The sequence below is a fragment of the Populus nigra genome, chromosome 1 (genome assembly GCF_951802175.1).
Source record: "Populus nigra chromosome 1, ddPopNigr1.1, whole genome shotgun sequence".
NCBI lineage: Eukaryota > Viridiplantae > Streptophyta > Magnoliopsida > Malpighiales > Salicaceae > Populus > Populus nigra.
The window spans coordinates 1575279-1597068 of NC_084852.1; the positions used below are offsets into that span (position 1 = coordinate 1575279).

General features: G+C 32.0%; 1 protein-coding gene, 1 long non-coding RNA gene, 2 other non-coding genes and 1 pseudogene across 4 annotated transcripts; 3 read left to right on the forward strand and 2 right to left on the reverse strand.

The window, feature by feature from the left end:
• The first annotated feature begins 689 nt into the window (after positions 1-689).
• On the forward strand, positions 690-3223 carry LOC133689314 (pentatricopeptide repeat-containing protein At1g79080, chloroplastic-like). The gene has a single exon (XM_062109132.1). The coding sequence runs from the start codon at positions 1080-1082 to the stop codon at positions 2781-2783; it is 1704 nt and encodes a 567-aa protein (XP_061965116.1). The 5' UTR covers positions 690-1079; the 3' UTR covers positions 2784-3223.
• A 1458-nt stretch (positions 3224-4681) lies between these two features.
• LOC133695570 (uncharacterized) lies at positions 4682-6258 on the reverse strand. The gene is made up of 2 exons (XR_009842504.1): positions 6077-6258; positions 4682-4997 (listed from the first exon to the last, which is right to left on the reverse strand). It is a non-coding gene; the product is annotated as an uncharacterized LOC133695570 (long non-coding RNA).
• Positions 6259-16549: 10291 nt separating this feature from the next.
• On the forward strand, positions 16550-16637 carry LOC133681210 (small nucleolar RNA U31b). The gene has a single exon (XR_009836460.1). It is a non-coding gene; the product is annotated as a small nucleolar RNA U31b (small nucleolar RNA).
• A 95-nt stretch (positions 16638-16732) lies between these two features.
• On the forward strand, positions 16733-16824 carry LOC133681241 (small nucleolar RNA Z195/SNORD33/SNORD32 family). Its single transcript, XR_009836476.1, has one exon. It is a non-coding gene; the product is annotated as a small nucleolar RNA Z195/SNORD33/SNORD32 family (small nucleolar RNA).
• A 388-nt stretch (positions 16825-17212) lies between these two features.
• LOC133703021 (uncharacterized) lies at positions 17213-20196 on the reverse strand (annotated as a pseudogene).
• Positions 20197-21790: the final 1594 nt, after the last annotated feature.

Below are 21790 nucleotides of genomic sequence, written 5' to 3' on the forward strand. Positions count from 1 at the left end.
ATTTTATTTATTTAATATTTTATTTAATTTAATAAAAAACTTAAAGTTAACTCATATCAATTCTAAAACAATATTATTTTAATTAATAATTCATTTGAGAGTGTAATAATATTTATTCTCAGGTGTTTTCTAAAAATATATTTACCTTTAAAAATAATAAATTAATTTTTTTTATATTTTTTTTAGATTTTGACATGTTGGTATCAAAAATAAAAATAATTATTTTGATATATTTTAAAGTAAAAAATACTTTGAAAAAAATTCTACTATAATATCAAAAACACATTAAAATAACAATATTCTGAATTTTTTTCTAAAATAAAACATCATTTTAAATAAAAAAATAGTAAAAAATCTTAGAGCTAACCTAGTTAAGACTCATCTAAATATAATTAAATCAATCAAGTTATAAATTAATCAATAAATCCTCATGTTTTACTAGATTAATATTCAAAACAATTAAAAAATAAATTTAATTTTAATTATATTTTAGATTAGTAGATTACCGGGTTGACCGCAAGGGGGAAACGATTCCAAGGAGAGCAAAAATTATGTGGGAGTCACTAAGCCCAAGCCCAGTCCTAAAGCTGGGGGGGACTAAACGACTAGTAATCATCATGTAAACGACAACGCTTGGTCTACACGATCGAAGTTTAAAAAATAAGACTTTTTTTATTTATTTATTTCTCTGTTTTTGGTGGGATCATCTACAGCAAGCAAAACACTTGGAGGAGGATAACAGAAGGACTGCAAATATACGGATTGAATGAGACTGGACTGGACCAGAAGAACAGCAACACACGTAAGAAAAAAACATAAAAACCTACCTTTGTGCTTCAACATTTCTTTAAAAAGTCTCAAACTTTTTGCATGGAACAAGTGGTGATGATCCTCAGTGTATGTTAACCCTATCTTTCTCTCAGATTTTGCTTTTTTTTCGATGTTTGACGCGTCCTTTTGACTCATTATTGCTCCTTGTCTGAAGTCTTAATATCTAACCACTTGAGAAAACCACCAAGTTTTGATATTTTGGGCTTCAAGCTGAAATCTTGAATTTTGCTTGTTACTATCTGTTTGCAATGGCAACTCTGGTGAATTCAGTGTCTCCTTTAACAAACCCTTCTCCGGAGACTCTAAGAACATCTTGTGGGTTATTCTCTAATGTCCCAAATTTCCATTCTTTTTCGCATAACAAAGGTTTCACTAGAGTTTTGGCATCAACCCAGATTACAATTTCCCCTAAAGACTCTGTTTGGACACTGTCCAATTGGAAGGTTGGTAGGAAGGACACAAGAAATAGGGATATTAGGCTCAATGATGCTTTTTTTCATTTGGAGTTTATTGTTAGAAAGGGTCATAAACCTGATGTTGCTCAAGCAACACAGCTGTTGTATGATTTGTGCAAGTCGAATAAGATGAAGAAAGCGACGAGGGTGATGGAAATGACGATTGAGTCTGGTATTATTCCTGATGCAGCTTCTTATACTTTTTTGGTTAACAATTTGTGTAAGAGAGGGAATATTGGGTATGCAATGCAGTTAGTTGAGAAAATGGAGGAAAATGGCTGTCCAACCAATACGGTAACCTATAATTCGCTTGTTAGAGGGCTTTGCAAGCATGGAAACTTGAATCAAAGCTTGCAGTTACTAGATAAGCTGATGCGAAAGGGGTTGGTCCCGAATGAATTCACTCATTCTTTCTTGCTAGAAGCAGCTTACAAGGAGAGAGGTGTGGATGAAGCGATGAAGCTTTTGGATGGGATAATTGCAAAGGGCGGGAAGCCTAACTTGGTTAGTTACAATGTTTTATTAACTGGATTGTGCAAGGAAGGTAGGACGGAAGAGGCAATTCAGTTCTTCAGGGATTTGCCATCAAAGGGATTTAATCCGAATGTTGTGAGCTGTAATATTATACTGAGGAGCTTGTGCTGTGAAGGAAGATGGGAAGAGGCAAACGAGCTTCTAGCTGAAATGGACTCGGAGGAGCGTTCACCATCTCTGGTCACATACAATATACTAATTGGTTCACTTGCCTCCCATGGCAGGATTCAACATGCATTTCAGGTTTTGGATGAAATGATGAGGGCATCATTTCAGCCCTCTGCCGCAACCTTCAATCCTATAATTTCTCATCTTTGCAAAGAGGGGAAGGCAGACCTTGTGGTTAAGTGTCTAGATCAAATGATTCATCACAGCTGTAATCCCAATGATGGAACGTTTAATGCCATTGCTGTGCTCTGTGAGGGGGGAAGGGTGCAACGGGCATTCTCCATAATTCAAAGCTTGGGTAATAAGCAAAATTCATCTACCCATGACTTCTACAGAGGTGTGATTTCGAGCTTGTGTAGAAAAGGGAACACATATCCAGCATTTCAGCTTTTATACGAGATGATACAGTCTGGATTTGTTCCTGATCCTTATACCTATTCATCTTTGATTAGAGGATTGTGTGTTGAGGGAATGCTAGATGAGGCCTTGGAGATTTTCAGGCTATTGGAAGAAAATGACTATAGGCCTATTCTTGGCAATTTCAATGCTCTTATACTTGGGTTTTGTAAATCTGGTAGAACAGATTTGTCCTTGGAGATTTTTGAGATGATGGTTTTGAAAGGATACACACCTAATGAAACAACTTATACTATTTTAGTAGAAGGGATTGCCCATGAAGAAGAAAAGGAGCTGGCAGCAGAAGTTTTAAAAGAGTTGTACATTAGACAAGTCATGAGACGAAATACAGTAGAAAGACTTGTTATGCAATACGACCTCAAGGGTTTACCGGTATAAAACTACGTGCATCATCCTGATTAGAAACAAGAAAGGGAACATGGAATGAAGATATACTTTGAGAAGGCAAAGGGGTGCTCACCAATACTAATGCCCATGCTTCATCAGAAATTCATACCGTGACCTTCCGATCAAGACTGGGGAATCAAGGATCCTGCGTATTGAAAACGAAAGAGACAGCCACAGCAATGGTTCGTGTTGAATGTTTTGAGCACGAGGAAGGAGCACAGGTTCAAGCACTAGGATTCTTGACCATGTAGTACTATTCCTATATTTGCTTCACCCTATGTTCTGTGAGCTGAACATTGCGCAGAAAACTTGCATCTTTGTTTTATGCTGTACAAGTTGATTCTCATGATTGATGTGGCATATGATTGTATAATTTATTCATTCTGACTTGGATTTTTCGCTCTTAATCGAAAATGATGTATCTCAGCTTATTTATTGGGTGCCGTGTGATCCTGGTTGACCTGTAAATTCTTGCATGGTTCTGTACCTGATTTTGTGTCATTTCTGTTGATGTAAATTGCTCTGCCGTGCAGCATGAGAGCATATGTCATAGCAGTCACCCTGGCCCCTTCACCCTAATTTGTGTATGTGTGCGCTTCGTTCATTTACTTGCCATTTTACCACAGCTGGTCATCAAGGTAATCAAGCGAAATCACCCTTCGTCTTATTCAAAGCAGAACTCAGGCAAGACTCATTCAGGCTCTCTACTCCCTCATCATAGTGGGAAGGAAAACGAATTTAGGAGCTGGCATTGCTTTTGTTCAGTTTTCGCAATTCCATTTACTAAGGTAGAAAAACTGGAAAAGCATTCTACAAAATAGATCCACCCTTTGATCTCCACAGGCAGTAGTTACATAATATAGGAGTCGAATCCCTTGTTTGGTTGTCAGCAAATCAATTCCTTTACCTAGCTATGAACGTTTGCAAGCGTTGCTTGAACATTTATTGTGGCTTACACAAGCCATAACCTCGAACATCTGAACTCATCGTGAATCCACAAGACAGTAAACAATCCTTGAAATTACTAGATACCAAATAACAGATATCTCGATTGGGTAGAGATGAATCAAAATGGTGTTATTCCAAGGCATAATGGCTAAAAAGCTTGCCAATCCCACACCCCACGTTCCCTGCATTTCTGCTAATCTCTACTAGGTAGTAGCAAGTGGATGCCTAGTGCATTCCGAGGTCCACGCCAGAAAGATCTAAACTAAACCATGATTAAACACATCTATGAAAGATAACTGTAATAAGGATATGTTTGTTCTTGATTTTTTAAAAATAACTTTTCAAATTATTAAAAAAGTTGATAAAAAAAATTAATCAATAAAAAATATTTTTCAGCTAAAAAATATTAATTTAATTTCTAGAAAGGTGTTTTTTTTTTATTACTTAAAAAAATACTTTCCAAAAATTATAAAAAATTTATAAATATCATGTTATTTATTAATTATATCAAATTTAATATTACTATATATATTATTTTGAATTTTTTTTAATTTATTTTTTATTTATCAGATTTAATCCTTGCTATTTATTTTATTTAAAATAATTTATAAATTATAATTATTTTTTATCTATATTATTTTTAATTTCATCAATTTTTTTATTTTTTTATTTTTATTGTTATTTATTTTATTTAAAATAATATATAAAACTTTTTTTTTCAATTTTATTCTCATTAAACCTTTTTATTTATAAAATTTATTTTTTATTCTTTTAATAAACTTAAAAAAATATAAAACAAATAAATTATTTCCATAAAATAACCAAATACTAAACAATATTTTTTAAATTTTTTTTCATGAGATTACCAAAAATCAAATACTAATTTCCTTTTTAAGAATCCTCTTTCCAAAAAAATAAGCATTTTCCAACATGAAACTAGCTTTAAATTGAACAAGTTTCGGTCATTTCCATTCATAAGTAATATTAAAGACAAAAGCAAGTCAAATACAACACAAAATTTAAGCCAGCAGAAAACTAGTTGCAGTAGGAGGTCTTAAAACCCTAGATGATGAAACAAATGAAGTATTCCCTAATACATATCCTTCATTCTCGCAGCTTCATGCAGCACAAAGCCACCAGCAATCAAAGACATATACCAGCAGAAAGCTCCATATTGTCCAAGTCCACAGCTTACTTGGATCTCTGTCTCATCTTTCTGCGCTTCCTCTTCAACCTCCTCATACGCTTCTTCTTCCACTGAAAAAGAACAAAAACAACAAAACAGTTAATATCATTAAGGCTTGCCATGGTTACTTAAAGGCATTATACTTATAGCGTCCTCAAATTAGCAAAATAATAAAATATTTACAATGAAATTAATATAAATACTTACCAGCTTGTAATCACTCAAAAATAGTTTCTCTACAGCTTAAATAGTATTTTTTTTTAATTTGTTAGTAAATCTTTTAAGGTAACAATGTACATTCTGAGTTGTAATTCCACAATAACATTAGTAACTAGCATAATTGCATGATAATGAGTGAAGTTACTGAGTGGTGAGATAAATTATAACCTATTTACTAGCTTGTAACTTTAAGGCACTATAATTATAGTGCCTTCAAGAGTTCATAACCATGGAAATTGCCATTCAACAAAACAACAGCACGATCAACTTCTAAAACAGATTCCTCCAACTAGCTATCTATTTACTGGTTTGTAACTTGAAGGAACTATAATTATAGAAATTGCCTATTCTCCATTAGAGACATTCACCAAAATAACAGCACAACCAACTTCTAGAACAGAATCCTCTACCTAGTTTAACATTATTTGAAAACATTCAAATTCCATTAGCCAAATTTTCCTCTACAAACACAGCTACTGTCACAAACACAAAAACCCATTACATGTTTGACTAGATACCAGATTTTGACAGCTTCAGTAGATTTTAAATCAGAAAAACCAAATTACACAAGAAAAAAAGCTGAAACCACAAAATTATATTAAAAAAACAATTGTCAAGCAAACTCGACATAGCATAAAAACAGTGTCTTTAACATTATTGACAATTTCTTGAGCATAGAGAAAGGAAAGCAAAACCAGTATTTTTGTAACCCAACAAACCACAAGTTTTAGAATAGAAAAGAACACGTATATTTGTATCATATAGCCAAAAACTAAAACCCTAGATTACAGGATTAAAAAGAACTTCTCCAACAATAAAAAAGAGACAAAATAAATGGAACTTGGAGCAGAGATTTAAACAAACATGATAGATACTCAATGCATCTATCAGACTAGATTATCTAAACAAAACACAATACAGAGAAAATTACCTTAGCTCTCATCTTGGATCAGGGTTCTGTTTCCTTATGGGTCTCTTTTTTCTGATAGCCGAATATTGTAGAGAGTTTTCGAGAGAGAAAAACGGGGTGTCTTTAGATTTTATAGGCAGAGGGTTTTGAGGGCTTCAGAAACCCTAATCCGTGCCGACCTTAAGTCACGCTTGAGGGATATTGTTGTCCATTCCTATTTTTTGTGATATAATATAAGAATTAACAATCTGAACTTTGGCCATGTAATTAAGTAACAAAATTTGGGGTATTTATATATATATATATATATATATATATATATTATTTTAGCATCTTTTCAAGTCAAATACACTTTTTAAAATATAATATTTTATATTTTTAACACACATCATGATTTCTATACGACTTACCTAAAATTCTGTATTGAAACCTTAATTCAAAAAAACTATATTATATAACTTTTACTAAACCTATTTTTTTCAAACCAAAATTATAAAAAAATTATCATAATACTAAACACACACTAAATATTTGTCTGGTATTATAGTAATTTCTGTTTTTTAAAGTATATTTTATATTATTTTTTATCTAAAAACATCAAATTTCAAATCACAATTACAAAAATTGCCATAATATCAAACACACATTAAATATTTATTTGGTGTTATTGTAATTTTTTATTTTTTAAAATGTATTTTCATTTTACTTTCATTTAAAAAATATCAAATCATAATTTCAAAAACAACCACAATGTCAAACTAAAAACTTCTAATTTTTAAATTGTTTTTCAGATTAATTTTCACCCCAAAAAAAATCAATACCTTAAAATTGATGACATGCTACAAATATTAATAATAGTTTTTTTTTCAAAAAAAAAAAGATTTTGCTACAATGGCAGCATTTTCTTCCTATCATGGTCTAAACTACATAATAGAAACCCATACTTGGAAACATTAGGGGGGAGTGTTTCTTTCTAATGTGGGATAAACATCTTTTCTTTATTCATTTACAAACTACACCAATAATCCCCCACTAGTTTGTAATGAAGATCTTTTCACTTGATAGAATTATGCTTACAAGAAAGTATTTTGCAATTTAAACCTTCAATTAGTGTTAGAACTTGAATTCTACAGAAATTATTAGTGTCCGTAGATTAAACTAAAACTTTTGTTGTAGAATAAAAGATACTACACACATAATACTATTCAAACTCTTAAAGAGGTTTACAACTGTTTAGCACTATTATGGCCATGTGCTAAAATCATAATTTTTTTTCATGAATATTTATAAGACAAAACCCTAACTCTTATCAAAAGCGGCGCCACTTTTATATTCATATAGGTGGAATTATACATGTCTCTATTACATTAGACACGAACTTTAAATTCTATTAAGAGCTCATGCTCATCCTACTTTTCATAATAGAACACACTGAATTCTATCAGAATAGGGACTCAAATTAATTATCAGTGTCCAACAGATACAAAACAGTAACTTGTTATTATCCATTAAACTAAGAGATTAGCTTCTTGATAATCCGAAGTTGGGTTCCTGTTACTGGTATCTTTAATTACGGGTTTCAACTCCATTCCATTAGTTGTTTTTCGTACCATGTCTCTAAATAGTCCTTTTGTGAGCGGATCCGCTAAATTATTCATAGACTTCACATGGACAATGGTGATTACACCATTTGTAATCAACTCTCGAATATATTAATGTTGAATGCTTATATGTCTTGACTTACCATTGTAAATGTTACTCTAAGCTCGAGACATAGTTGCTTCACTATCGCAGTATAAAGAAATAGCTGACATAAGTTGTGGCCATAACTTAATATCAAACAACATATTTCTTAGTCATTCTGCTTCTTTACTTGCAGCATCTATAGCAATAAATTCTGATTCTATAATAGAATGAGAGATGCATGTTTGTTTCTTAGATGACCAAGATATTGCACCTTATTCAAGTGAGAAAATCCATCATGATGTGGATTTTTTTCATTTGAAGTTGGGTTGAATTTTCTTATTAAGAATGTTTGTTTTTTGCTTTTCAAAATGCTTTTAAAAAAATTTAATTTTTTTTATTTTTTTCTTTACTTCAAATAGTTTTTTTTGATATGATGATATAAAAGACAGGTTTTATAAAATAAAAAAATTATCTCAATATATTTTTTTAGAAAAATATTTTAAGATATTTCTAATTTTATTTTTTTAAGATAATGGGTTTGGCCCGACTGCAAGACCTAATAGCGTTGGGCCCCCTTTTGTCTAACCGGACCAAATAAAGATGGAGCCAATGCTATTGAGTCCGTCTTTGCAGCAAGATCCAAGGCTATTTTGAGTCTGACATTATCACAAAACCCAAGACACTTAATATATTCTTCATACTCTTTATATATTTTTTTTTCATTTAAAAAATTATTATTGACTTATTGCCGAACACGGGCCAATATGGTAGTTAATATATACAACTGAAACATTTTTTTTATATGTATATAATTAAAGTATTATGATGTTAGATATGATATCACAACTTTACTTAGCTAAGTTTTTATGGTACATTTTTTATGACAATAATTTGAAGAATTTTTAGTAAAAAGATTTTAATGAGTATTTTTGGACAAACTATTTGCATATGAAATCCAAATCCCTCTCCATTAAATTTCAAGCAAATTATATATCATATTCGATATATCAATGGAAAATAAAATTGATAACCTTACTTTGAATTAAAGTATTATGATGTTAGATATGATATCACAACTTTACTTAGCTAAGTTTTTATGGTACATTTTTTTATGACAATAATTTGAAGAATTTTTAGTAAAAAGATTTTAATTAGTATTTTTGGACAAACTATTTGCATATGAAATCCAAATCCCTCTCCATTAAATTTCAAGCAAATTATATATCATATTCGATATATCAATGAAAAATAAAATTGATAACCTTCCTTTGAACTTGAGCATAACTAGTAGAATTAATGTGGTTTTTCCTAAAATATTGTTGTGTTCGTATCGTGCTAAATATTTTTATAATTAACTCTTCAATCTCTGAAATTATATAATTAAAGAAACAAGAAAATAGAAAAATGTTAAAATCAGATTGTCATCTGCTGAGATGACAAGGAAATTATAGAATTAGTCTAGTTACTTGTTTGTCTTCTATCTTCTGGGATTATAGAGTTCGTCGTCTACAATTTCAAGGAGACAAGTTTTTCAAACCACACCACCCCTAATATTTGAAATGTAAAGGCATTTAGTTGAGTGAGTCTAATTTACTGTCATTTAGCCCTATGATGTCTCAACACTTTCTCTTGAAATTTCTCTCATGGGAATGCATCGCTAGACCGACCAGAATACTCCAGCCGGTATAGTTTTGTTTTCTTTTTTCTTTTTTAGTTTTTAGGGTTTTTTTTTTAAAAAAAAGTTTTGGATAGTTGATATTTATACCATTAATCACAGTTGTAAAATCTGCCTCGGAGTAAATTCAGGTCACGGGTCGAGAGGGTTGATCTCAAAAAACAAAGATTAAAAGGTTGACAACCAGATTTATCCCGAATGGATCAGGTCAGCAAGTTAAATCCAAATTTTTAACAAATCTAACCGGTTTTTTCCATTCTTCTATATTTTTTAACCCGGATCAGTCTAGGTTGTCGATCAACTGTTAAGCCAATCTAGATTTTACAACTATACCATTAACCCCTGGTAAAAAAAAAGAGAAGAAAAGAAAAACAGTAAGATCAAACCCATAAGATCATCATTACATTGTGTAATATTAACATAAACTAAGTCTTGTAGGAAATTTTTTGTCGATTGAGAGAAATTACTATTCATTGGAATAGTAGAGGGACAAGTTTGGCTTTCTTACCAAAAAAACACAAAGGATTCTACGAGAGGTAATTAGATCTTTTCATGGAATTTATAGGTCATTATTGATTTAAATGGGTAACTTGATCATTTCTTACTTTTTGATACATTAGAATTACTTAAATGCTCTTAATGGCAAAATGTTTATTTACTTACATTTAGGGCCTCATTGAACTTTTTATTTTTATAAGCAAAGTTTAGTGATTATGTAGCCCTTATAAAATACATTAAATTTGTTAGGAATTGGACTTTTTTTATTGAACATGATATACGATTTCATGCATTACAAATTTAGAAGATTAACGCAAGTATAGAAAATTCAGTTAGGTTTGCTTAGTTTTTCATAAATTAGAATTGCTTTTTTTTTCATATTGTTAAAATAATTGAGCTTATTAAACAAGTTGACTCAGTGATCCACATTAAATTAGTTAGGAGTTGGACTTCTTTGTTGAATTCAGGTTTAAGATTTCATGAGTTTGAATTTAGAAGATTAGCCCATATTTAGAAGTTTCACTTAGATTTGCTTGATTTTTCATATTATTAAATTAGGGTTGCCTTTTTTTACATGTTATTGGATTAAACGATCTTATGAAACACAAACGACTCAATGACTCGAATCTCAGATTTGTTTTACTTATTTGGAAATACCTATGTTGCCTTGACTTGTTTTTTTTTTTCATTCAAATAAAATTCTTCTAGCATACTTGAATCGCTTTTTTGGGTTTTTTTTATATTTAGTTTTTTTTTTACTTTCAATATTTAGTTCATCACCATTGACCTGATGTGGACTTATTATCATTTGAACTAGTCATCCAACTTGCATCACTATATCCTTTCATCACAGCTGGAAAATCAGAATAAAACAAGCCTAAATCGATCATTCTTTTTAGGTAACCAAAGACTCTTGCATTAACCTTCCAATGATTTGTATTCGGCTTGTTTGTATATCTTGATAACTTGCACATAGCAAAAGCTATATCTGGTCTTGTACAATGCATAATATACATAAGACTTTCAATGGCACTAGCATATTCTAGTTGTGTTACCGCTTTATCACAATAATCATTTAACTTCATGCTATAGTCAAATGGGGTATTAGCCTCCTTTATATTGAGATGCTTAAACTTATCGAGCATTTTCTCAATATAATATGACTGATTAAGTGCATAGCCATTACTATGTTTCTTAACTTTGATACCTAAAATTGTATCTACTTCACCAAGATTTTTCATTTTAAAGATAGAAGTGAGATACCTTTTAGTTTCAACTATTCCAATAATATTGGTGTTAAATATTAACATGTCATTTACATAGAGACAAATAATCACATTAAAATCTTTTGTAAATTTGGAATACATACACTTATCAGCACCATTGTGATGAAAACCATTCAACAAAATTGCTTTGTCAAACTTTTCATGCCATTGTTTCAGAGCTTGTTTTAAACCATATAAGGACTTTACCAATTTACAAACTTTTTCTTCATTTTCAGGAAGTATAAAACCCTTAGGTTGCTCCATATACACTTCTTCCTTTAAATCTCTATTTAGAAAAGCCGTCTTTACATCCATTTGATGAACATACAATTTATAAATTGATGCTAATGCAAATAACACTCTAATTGATGTAATTCTTGCCACTGAAGAATAAGTGTCAAAATAATCAACACCCTTCTTTTGAGTAAAACCTTTGGCAACCAATCTTGCCTTGAAGGTTTGTATGGAACCATCAGTATTGTATTTTCTTCTAAACACCCACTTACATCCTATTGGCTTAGAACCTCGAGGTAAATCTACCAGGACCCAAGTATTGTTAAACAATATTGAATCCATTTCATCATTTACCGCTTCTTTCCAAAAAGCAACATCCCTAGAAGACATAGCTTGACCGAATGTCTTTGGATCATCTTTTATATTTAAGATCATAGGTGTCTTTTTTAATATTGTATTTCTATCACCTTTCACTAAAAATATAATTGAATCAGTAGAAATAAAATCTGTATCTATATGTTTTTTCTTTCTAACTTTTTGACTTCTTCTAGGTTCACTAGAACCTATAACTTCTAAGTTTTTACGTTTTTCACTTAACGTTGAGCTAGGAGTCATTACTTTTATATTTGATTCTTGCACATTTGAATCACTTATGAATTTATATTCGATAAATTCAATATGTATAGATTCAACAATCACATTAGTTTCTAAATCCAAAAGTCTATAAGCTTTTGAATTTTGTGCATAACCAACAAAAACACTCTTAAGACCTCTAGGTCCTAATTTTGTTCTTTGAGGATCAGAACTTTTATAAAAAGCTACACACCCCCACACTTTAAAATAATTCAGATTTGGTTTTCTACCGTTCCATGCTTCATAAGGAGAAACATTTGATTTTTTAGATAGTACTCTATTATGAATGTAACATGCAGTAAATAAGGCTTCACCCCATAAATTATTTGGTAATTTAGCATTCAAAAGCATGGTAATGACCATATCCACTAAGGTCCTATTTTTCCTTTTAGTAAGTCCATTATGTTATGGTGTATAGGGTGCTGTCATTTGATGGATTATTCCGTTTTCCTCACAAAATGTAAAAAACTCCTTAGAAAAGTATTCTCCACCTCTATCACTTCTAATTTGCCTTTCCTTTTGATTTTCTACCATTTTCTTGAATTCCTTGAATTTTTCAAAGGCTTCATCTTTAGTTCTTAACAAGTAAACATGGGTAAAACGAGAATAATCATCAATGAAAGTTATGAAATATCTTTTTCCACCCCTTGTTAACATACCATTTATTTCACATATATCAGAAGGGACCAACTCAAGTAATTAATAATTCCTTTCTACTTTAGGAAAAGGCTTCTTTGTCATCTTTGCTTGAATACATACTCCACATTTATTTTTGTTATTGTGTTGATATGAAATATAGCAATGCTTACACATATATTTCAAATATTTATAATTTAGATGTCCTAATCTAGCATGCCAAAGAAGAGAAGTAGATTCAACCATATAAGCAGAAATAACATTGATTTCATTAATACTGAACTTAAACGTGCCATCATAGGAATAACCCTTTCCCACAAACATCCAACTCTTAGTTACAATAACTTTATCAGACTCCAAAACAATCTTGAACCCTTTCTTGCTCAAAAGACTAACAGATACAAGGTTTTTCCTAATTTCAAGAACATGAAACTCATTGAGTAAAGACAATTTTTATCCAGAAGTAAAGTACAACTTAATAGTTCCTTTTCCCAAAACTTTGGCAGAATTATGGTTGCCCATCAAGACATCTTCAGGTTTTTTCAATTCTTCATAAGTCTTGAACCATGCTTTGTTGTTACAAATATGAACTGTTGCACCAGAATCCAGCCACCAATTTGAAGTCTTTATAACATTAGTTGCCATATTTAATTCGATAATCATTCCAATTTGAATGTTTGAAACCATGGCAACTAACTCCCTGACTTCATCTTTTTCAACTATATTCACTTTGAAAGAACCACCTTTCTTATTGAAATTCTTGAATCTGCACTCTTTTATGTAATGCCCTTTATTTCCACAATGGAAACAAACTCTACTTATTAGCATTTTATTTCTTCTTGAATTTGTTTCCTTTCTTTTGCACTTTCAGATTGTTTTGAGTCATTGTCAAACCAGTTTCAGTAACTAAATTCACTTTAGAATTTGTTGCTTGCAATTCACGCATACAAAATTGAACCTTAATTTGCAAGTGTGTTTGAAACTGTTCAAAAGTATAATTGTCTGTAGAATGCAACATCTTCTTCCTATATTCATTCCAGGATAGAGGAAGTTTTGATAAAACAGCCCCCACTTGAAGTGAATTAGGAACTTTGATATCCAAATCACTAAATTTTGATATCAGCATTTGAATTTCATGAACTTGATCCATGATTGGCTTATCGTTAGTAATCTCATACTAAAAAAATTTTAAAGAAAGAAAATGATCAGAACCTGATTTTTCTTGCTTATAGTGTGTCTCTAAGGTAACCCCAATTTCTTTTGGTGACTTTAATTTGGAGAAGATGTCATAAAGTTGACTGGTCAGAGTATTGAGTATATATACCCTCGACAAAGCACTTTATCTTCTTCATGTTTTACTCTTGCAGTCTTAATAGTGGCAGATTCATCTTCTTGTGGTTCAGGTAGTACAGATAGATTCAAATCAAGAATGTAGTAAATCTTTAATGAAGTCAGCATGAATATCATCTTGTCCATCCATCTTGTGTAATTTGCACCATCAAACCAATCTAGTTGAATTTTGACATCCTTAGCAATTTTGACGCTAGAATTCATGTTTGTCTTCATCAAAATAAACACTTTAAAATTGTTAAGAATATTTAGGATGGAAACAAATATGGAGTTGGCTTAGAGGCGTGAAAATACTATCTTTAAGGTGTTTATTTGTCCCACACAGAAACAACACCTCCATGATACAACTAACCCCTCTAAACCTCTAAAAGAATGAGAATATAAGACCAAGAAAAGAATATATCTTTTTTATTGCTATATGTTTTCTGTATAGTAACATGCTTTTATAGATTTGAAACATAACGATGAAACAGTATGACTGTTCATCAAACAATATGACTATTGATGAAATAGTATGAATGTTCATCAAACAATATGATTGTTAATGAAACATTATGATTGTTCATCAAACAATATAATTGTTGATGAAATAATATGATTGTTCATCAAATAGTATGGCTATTCATATTAAGTTCCAAGTTCCAAATGCTATCTTTTGATATTATAAATATCCATATAATAACATTAGGAAGCCAAATAAGAGAGTTTGTCCATCATGGCTTAATTCACTACACAATAAAAACCCACACTTAGAAACATTAGGAGGGAGTGTTTCTTTCCAATGTGGGATAAACATCTTTTCTTTATTCATTTACTAACTACACCAACACTTAATTCTACTACACCAACACTTAATTCTACTATTGATCATCTTAATACAATCACTTTTTCTTTCCTTTTCTTTTTGATGCTCTTGTAATTCTATGGTTTACATGGTTTTAGAAAAGCAGCTTTAGATCGGTGGGTTCTGTGTACTTGGAATGCGTGCAAGACTTGTTTTTGTTATAAAATCTTTGTTCTTCAGGCCTTCAAGGTTGTTATCCGAAGACCCTCTTCATGGGTTTTTGTTTCCAAAGTGTTTTGTTTTTCCTTTGTCGGAGAAATGCATACGATCAATTTAGAAATGAACCCAGCATCATAAATGGCCAGTTGTAGTCTGTCTCTACAGCGAAGGTTTCAGGTGTTCGAAAGAGAGTTTCATCATCGAAATCTGTTCTAAAATCAATATAAAATCATGATGATTTTGTTAAACACAGACCTACATATGACTAACACACTTTGTTGGAAATATTTTGCATGGTATGATCATATTGGTGTGTGTTGTTGAAACCATTCAGGTAAGAAAGTGAATGTTAAAGGAGTTGGTTCTAGCCCTGTTGTGCTCTTTGAGAAGCTATTAGGAGGTGGCTGCAATGCATTACAGTGCCATGCTGCTTTTATGTAGAAAAGACCAGCTAAAGATGCTCATGGATTTTGCATGACAATTGAAAAGCCAAACGACTCTTGTCTTTGCCTTACCCTAGCTAAAAGAAAAAAAAAGGTTACCAACATGTTATTGCTTCATTTCATTGTCTTCTTTGATGTTGGAGACTCAAACAAGAAGTTTTTGTAAGAAAATTACACTATTTTAAGATAGATAGGCATTTTCTTTTGTGTGTTTTATTTTTAAATAATAAAAATTTATTTTAAAATTGTTCCAAGTTATATTTATTTTATATCATTATCTTCGTCATCAAATATATTTTTATACTTTCTGTGTACATGTCCTTTATGTTTTGAAATACCAATACAACTCAATATACTATGTTTTGTATAACCAGATTATTTAAAATAATAATAATAATAATAATAATAATAATAATAATAATAATAATAGAGATTATTTATTAGTGGTGTTACTATCATCATCCATGATCTACTTTTATCTTTTTAAATAAACATAATTTTTTATTATTTTTTTAAATGATTATAAATCTAGCTTTTATTGGTTATTTATTAAAAAATAACATGTTTTACTAAACACAATGGGTATAGATAAAATAAATAAATAAAAAGGTATTAGAAAAAACATTGACTAAGTAACATAGCAATATTTTATTGACTTTAATGACTTGGTTAACCAAGCCAAATCTAGCCGGATCACATTCAATTTATTTATTTTTTTGAAGAAAAAGCTACAATAAAAACCATTTTAATTTTTTTAAAATAATTTAATAACCAATGTTATTATTTAAAAATGATTATAAATATGGCTTTTTCCAAGTCATATTGCTAAAGCCCATGGCGATCCTGCTGCTAACCCAATGAACTATAACCCATTCACCTAATAGAGATTCTAAACTTGGGCCCGACAAACCCATGAAACCTTCAAAACCTAAAACCTTGAAATCCCTATTTAAACAAGCCCTCGTTTCCCTCTTCTGCCACAAAAATTTTCACGGCAGCTCATCTCTCTCCTTTTGTGCTAGATCAACAATCTATTTTATTACAATTCTGTAATGGGTTTCTGAAAAGGAAGAAAATGATGATATTCGTTGTCGCCCCAGTCTTACAAGCATCTTCTCTTTGATGCTTGATGGTGTTTGACAGTTCATATATCTGATTCTCTTCTTCACTCTTTTTTTTTTTTGGCCTTTCAGCTTTCGATTTACTGTGTAATTTGCTTTTGATTTATTGTTCAGGTACTGGTTAAGTATGCAAGAAAAAACATGATGATGTTTTATCGTAATAGTTTCTGTGATCAAATTACCATGATGATGATTTAATGAACATGCACTACCATCTGATTTCTCCCGCACCCTAAATCTCTTGAAAATAAAATTTCCTGTTATTTTTATGTAAATGGTATCTTAAGATTCTTAACAATGCAATTACTTCTTTTAACTACTGATTTTTCAGTGATTAACATATTTTACAATCGCCATCTTTCATCTGATATTGTTTAATTATATGATAAATTTTGTGTTTTGATTTGTATATGCCCGAGGTATCTACTGCCTAGGTATCTTTCATCTGGGTGTTTCGCAAAGATGGCAGAAAAAAAATTATATACGACAGGCCTTGCGACACGGTTTGCTTTTTATTACAAGCTTGCCGTTACATTATCTTCTATTGGAGTAAATTCTTTTATAAAATTGATACCTTTGTTTTTTAAAGCAAAAGGATTAAGTTAACCATTGATGACTGTCAAAATGAAGAAGAAAATCACCCCTCATCATCACCCAGTTACACATTGAATCATATGTCCTTTAGAGTATAAGAATGTCCTACCAGGAAACCAATCTTCCTAAACATGCAAATCAAAATCCGTATTAACCTTAACAAATTGACAATAAAAATAGGACATACCGGGATGGATGAGAGGGCATTGTTAGAGAAGCTTGAGGATCCCAAACTCAGGCGCTCTCTGAAGAGATTTCATCCAAATAGTAGAATTTTACTGGATTTGCCTTCTTCAAGCCTCCAGACAGATGAGGTCCAATCAACAACTAACCATCCTCACATAGACAGAGCAACGATACACTTATTAGCAACTGCATCCTTCAATGACGGAACCCGGTTTCTCCAAAATATTTACTACCAAAGGGAACAGTATTTACTCGGCAGCAACGGGTTCCGATTTATTGTCTCTGATATCAGTTGTCTTGAATTGAGGTTTAGAGGGGAAGACAAAAACAGTAGATGAGGCATTGGAGGGTTGAAATGCAGCTGAATATCTTGCCGAGATCACTGTAACTTGAGGCAATTGTTGTGGACCTGAAGCCAATGGCACAAGCTTGTAGCTAAGTGCGTGCTCAGATTTTGGAAGAACAAAAACTATGTCGCTGTGAGACCCAGATAACACAACCCTGTGCATCTCCTAGTGAGAACTTGACCTCTTGAAGCAACCGTGTTTGATTCCGAATTTTAACCGAGTACATTAAGGGATCTCCAAGAACAGCATAAGGAGGAAACTCCAGATTCAATACCAATGGTGGCAACTCCGCTTTTACATCTGGAAGTTTATGTTTGGTCAAAACCCACTCTTGTGTGGCAGCAGAAGTAGACAGATCTTCCATTTCAGAATTTCTCCTCCATCTCAATGACAATGACCCCAAATCAAGACATGAAGATTCCACTTCATGAATGACAGTGAAAACCTTTTTGAACTCTTCTCCTGGAACAAGATGGGCAGGATGTAAAATATCCATGCCACTATGTTCCAGGGTACATGGCCTTTCAATGCCATCATCCACTTCAATAGACATTGACTGCAACAGCAATGGCACCTCACTGCAGTTCTTGGCACCAATAGCTAGTATACTAGTTTCATTCAGAGGAAGTGATGCCAACTGGTCAGAGCCAGGAACAGCTTGATCCTTGAGAGCAAAAGTGGATCCTGGCGGAATGGCAGCATAAACTGATGGCTAAACACAACAGCAGTCTTTCCTTCAATTTGCAAGCTCTTGTGGACATGGATTCTTTGTGAAGTTGATTCATTGCTATCTGGAAAATAGCCTAATGATACAAAGAGCATAACTGGTTTGGGTCGATGCCACTTAATTTCTAATTTACAGGACCATGATTCGCCATCTTTTAAAAAAAGGAACAGAAACCAAACCAAAAGACTGCTGAATTTTCTTGATTTTGTCAGGGCCCACTAGAGTTTCATCTTCTCCTTCTGGCCCCGTAACTCCAAGAAGTTCAACATGATGGCTGTCCGTAGAGAATGGTTCTTCTTCCCTTGGACTATACAGCCCATCTCCTTTTACATCGACCAGATTGATTTTTAACTCGCCGGAGAATATGGCATGATCCTTGGAGGCCACAGTAACAGGAAATGCGAAGCATTCACCTGGGCAGCCTTCTGACCAGAAAATGCAAGAGCAGGATCCTTGGTTGAAAAAGTTTCGACACGGTCCTCAAACTTCCAAGGAGGTAAATCTTCCATTGAAGCAGGACTTTCAGCCCCACAACAGATTAAGAAGTGGGGTCTCATTTTTGCAATAACATATATGCACTCCAGCTTCCCACTTTGTTCTGCATTAAACCAAATATTGACATTATTAGCATATGAGCTCACTAATCATACCGCAAGGAATTCCTTGTACAAGAAGAGGAGGCATGACAAAAAGTTCCAAATGTTCAATCCTTCAACAGGATCAATCATCTTTGACGATTAAGGAAAGGAGGTGCCAATTCGACCCAGTCAAATTGCTAGATGAACTGTATTGGGACTTGATGTTTCATAGGAAAAGGAACACAGTTGCATCAGCACGCACATATGGATATATTTTATAAGGCCATTTATGTCCAAAATTGAAAATGAATTGATAACAAGTATTAAAGATGTTCACCACCACCTTGGCTTAAACATTGGTTCATGGCAAGATCAATCTCAAGACGCAGAGGATTTTCTTCATTCACTTTGAGATCAGTATTGCCTTCAACTGATGCTAACCTGGTTTCTCCACTACCAAGCTCAAAAACCTCCATGTGTATAATCTCTCTCTGTGCAAGATTTGCGGGACCAGCTGGGCCACATTCTTCGCGCCTGAAAGACTGGATCCCAGAATCAGATGGCACTGGCAATGCTGCCGATTCAAGAGAGTACTCAACAAACTCTTTCACTGTACCACATTTCCTCGAGCACTCTCGCAGATAACCCAAGAACTCCCACAATAAAGTGGCCCAGCCCTCTTGTCTGTATAGAAGAGCAACACCATCAAGTAATTGTTTTGCATTTCTTAAATCACCCACAGCAAAGTTCCCTTGCCATGTGGAACCCACAGAAGCAGGCCATCCTCTGGGCTTTTAGATTAGAGAATGATTCATAAGCTTTTTTAAGAAAAGCAATAATTTCACAGGAATCTTGAAATCTTTTCCCTTCAGTAAAAGCATAACGAGTGTACTCTTCATCGGCAAGGCTGCAGATTGAATGAACAACACAACGAGTTAGTAAAAGTAGATAGTGCAAAGCAAACATTTTGAAGACTAGTAATTGAGCAAACTGACCCACATAAATAGAAGGCACTACAGATTCAGCATTACTGTCAATTTCATCTGCAGTTTCTGACATTGTCAATGAAAGCTCCAAAGAAGATCTCTCTCCTTCAAGCAGCGTGCAGCTAACTGTTTTGAGATCAAATGTTGTGTTCAACTCGGTCAAGTCATTTCTCATCTTTCCTCTTGCTGCACTTTTTTAATAAAAAGATGGAGATTAAAACACTCAAATTTCAAAATTTCAACCGTAATATGGGTGAAACACCATTTGCTCCCAAACACGATAAGATTAATAAAAAAAAACTACCACTTCAATAAAAATTAATAAAAAAAAAACTATTAATTTTGTAAACTACTACTACAATAAATACTTAAATAACTAAATTTATCATTATATTTTAGGTGTGAACTTACATACGTGTACCTGCATACGTGATTAATCATACATGTTGTATTTTTAAATTACAGACTCCAATATACACACGTGCACTATTCAACTTCTTACATTTTACATTTTAATCCTTCAACTTGTATTTTAAACGATTATGCTCTTTTTTTACACAATTAAAGAACAATTAAATCAAATTTGTTGATTAAGGTCAAAATTAAAAGATGAAATACCAAAATGAGAAGAGTGTCGCAAATGAGTGACCCTTTCAAAGCTATTACAAAAAAGTTTACTTTAGTCCTCAAACTTTACAAATTATACTTGTTCGATCCTTCAAATTTAATTTTAGTACACAAGTTTATTTTTTTTATTTTTTGTTCTTGGTTCAAGAGGGAGAGAGAAAGAGGAAACCATATTCTAGCGGTAAAGAGAGAAAATTAACGTTGATACCGATTTTAGACACCAAAATGGTTTATTTTGGTGTCAAAATTTTCTGCTTGGTGAGGGGAGTTCAGCTTAGGTGTCTAGCGGTAAAGAGAGAAAATTACCGTTGATACCGATTTTAGACACCAAAATAGTTTATCTTGGTATTAAAATTTTCTACTTGGTGAGGGGAGTTCAGCTTAGGTGTTTTTTCACTTTGAAATAACCTTAAAAACCAGATCTAAGCTTGAGAAGAGTTTTTGTTTCGGGTTCATTACGAGTTTTTGTGTTGTTTTTATGTTGTTGTTGTTGTTGTTTTTTTTTTTAAGTTATTTATGCTATTTTGTAGGTGTTTTGGGTCAAAATTGGTTGAAATTGGGTTTTTTGGTAAAAAAACCATAGATCTTTTTTTTTTGTCACCATAATAGTCGAAATCTTGAGAATAGTGGACAACGTGTCATTCAGAATTTTTTCTTCCCAAAAAATATTCAATTGATTTTTTTTATAAAAAAAAATAGGTCCCTCGCATAGGCCTGCCCTTGCATTTAATTCCTTTTCTCTCTCATTTTTTTTATTTAGCCTTTTTTAAATAGTATTTTTTTTTAATTATTTTTGTATGTATTTAAATTTTGAAGAGATTATTATAATTCATATATAATTTTATTTTTATGTTTTATATAATTGAACTTTATTTTGAAGATGAAAAATATTTATTTTTGGATCTAATAAGTGCAACCTTGCAAGATATTTTTCTCCATTTGATTTTATTCAATCAATTTTGTGTATGTATTTATTTCTACTATCATTTGATTAAATAAAAAAATATTATTCAATCAATTTTATGTACGTATTTATTTCTACTTTCATTTGATTAAATAAAAAAATAAATTTAATAAATAGAGTTATTGAACACATTCGGGTGAATGGACTGTGTTGCAAGATAAAAAATCTTGATCTACATCTGC

Excerpts from the sequence above, each read along its gene's own strand:
- LOC133689314 (XM_062109132.1), top strand. The coding sequence starts at position 1,080 with ATGGCAACTCTGGTGAATTCAGTGTCTCCTTTAACAAACCCTTCTCCG.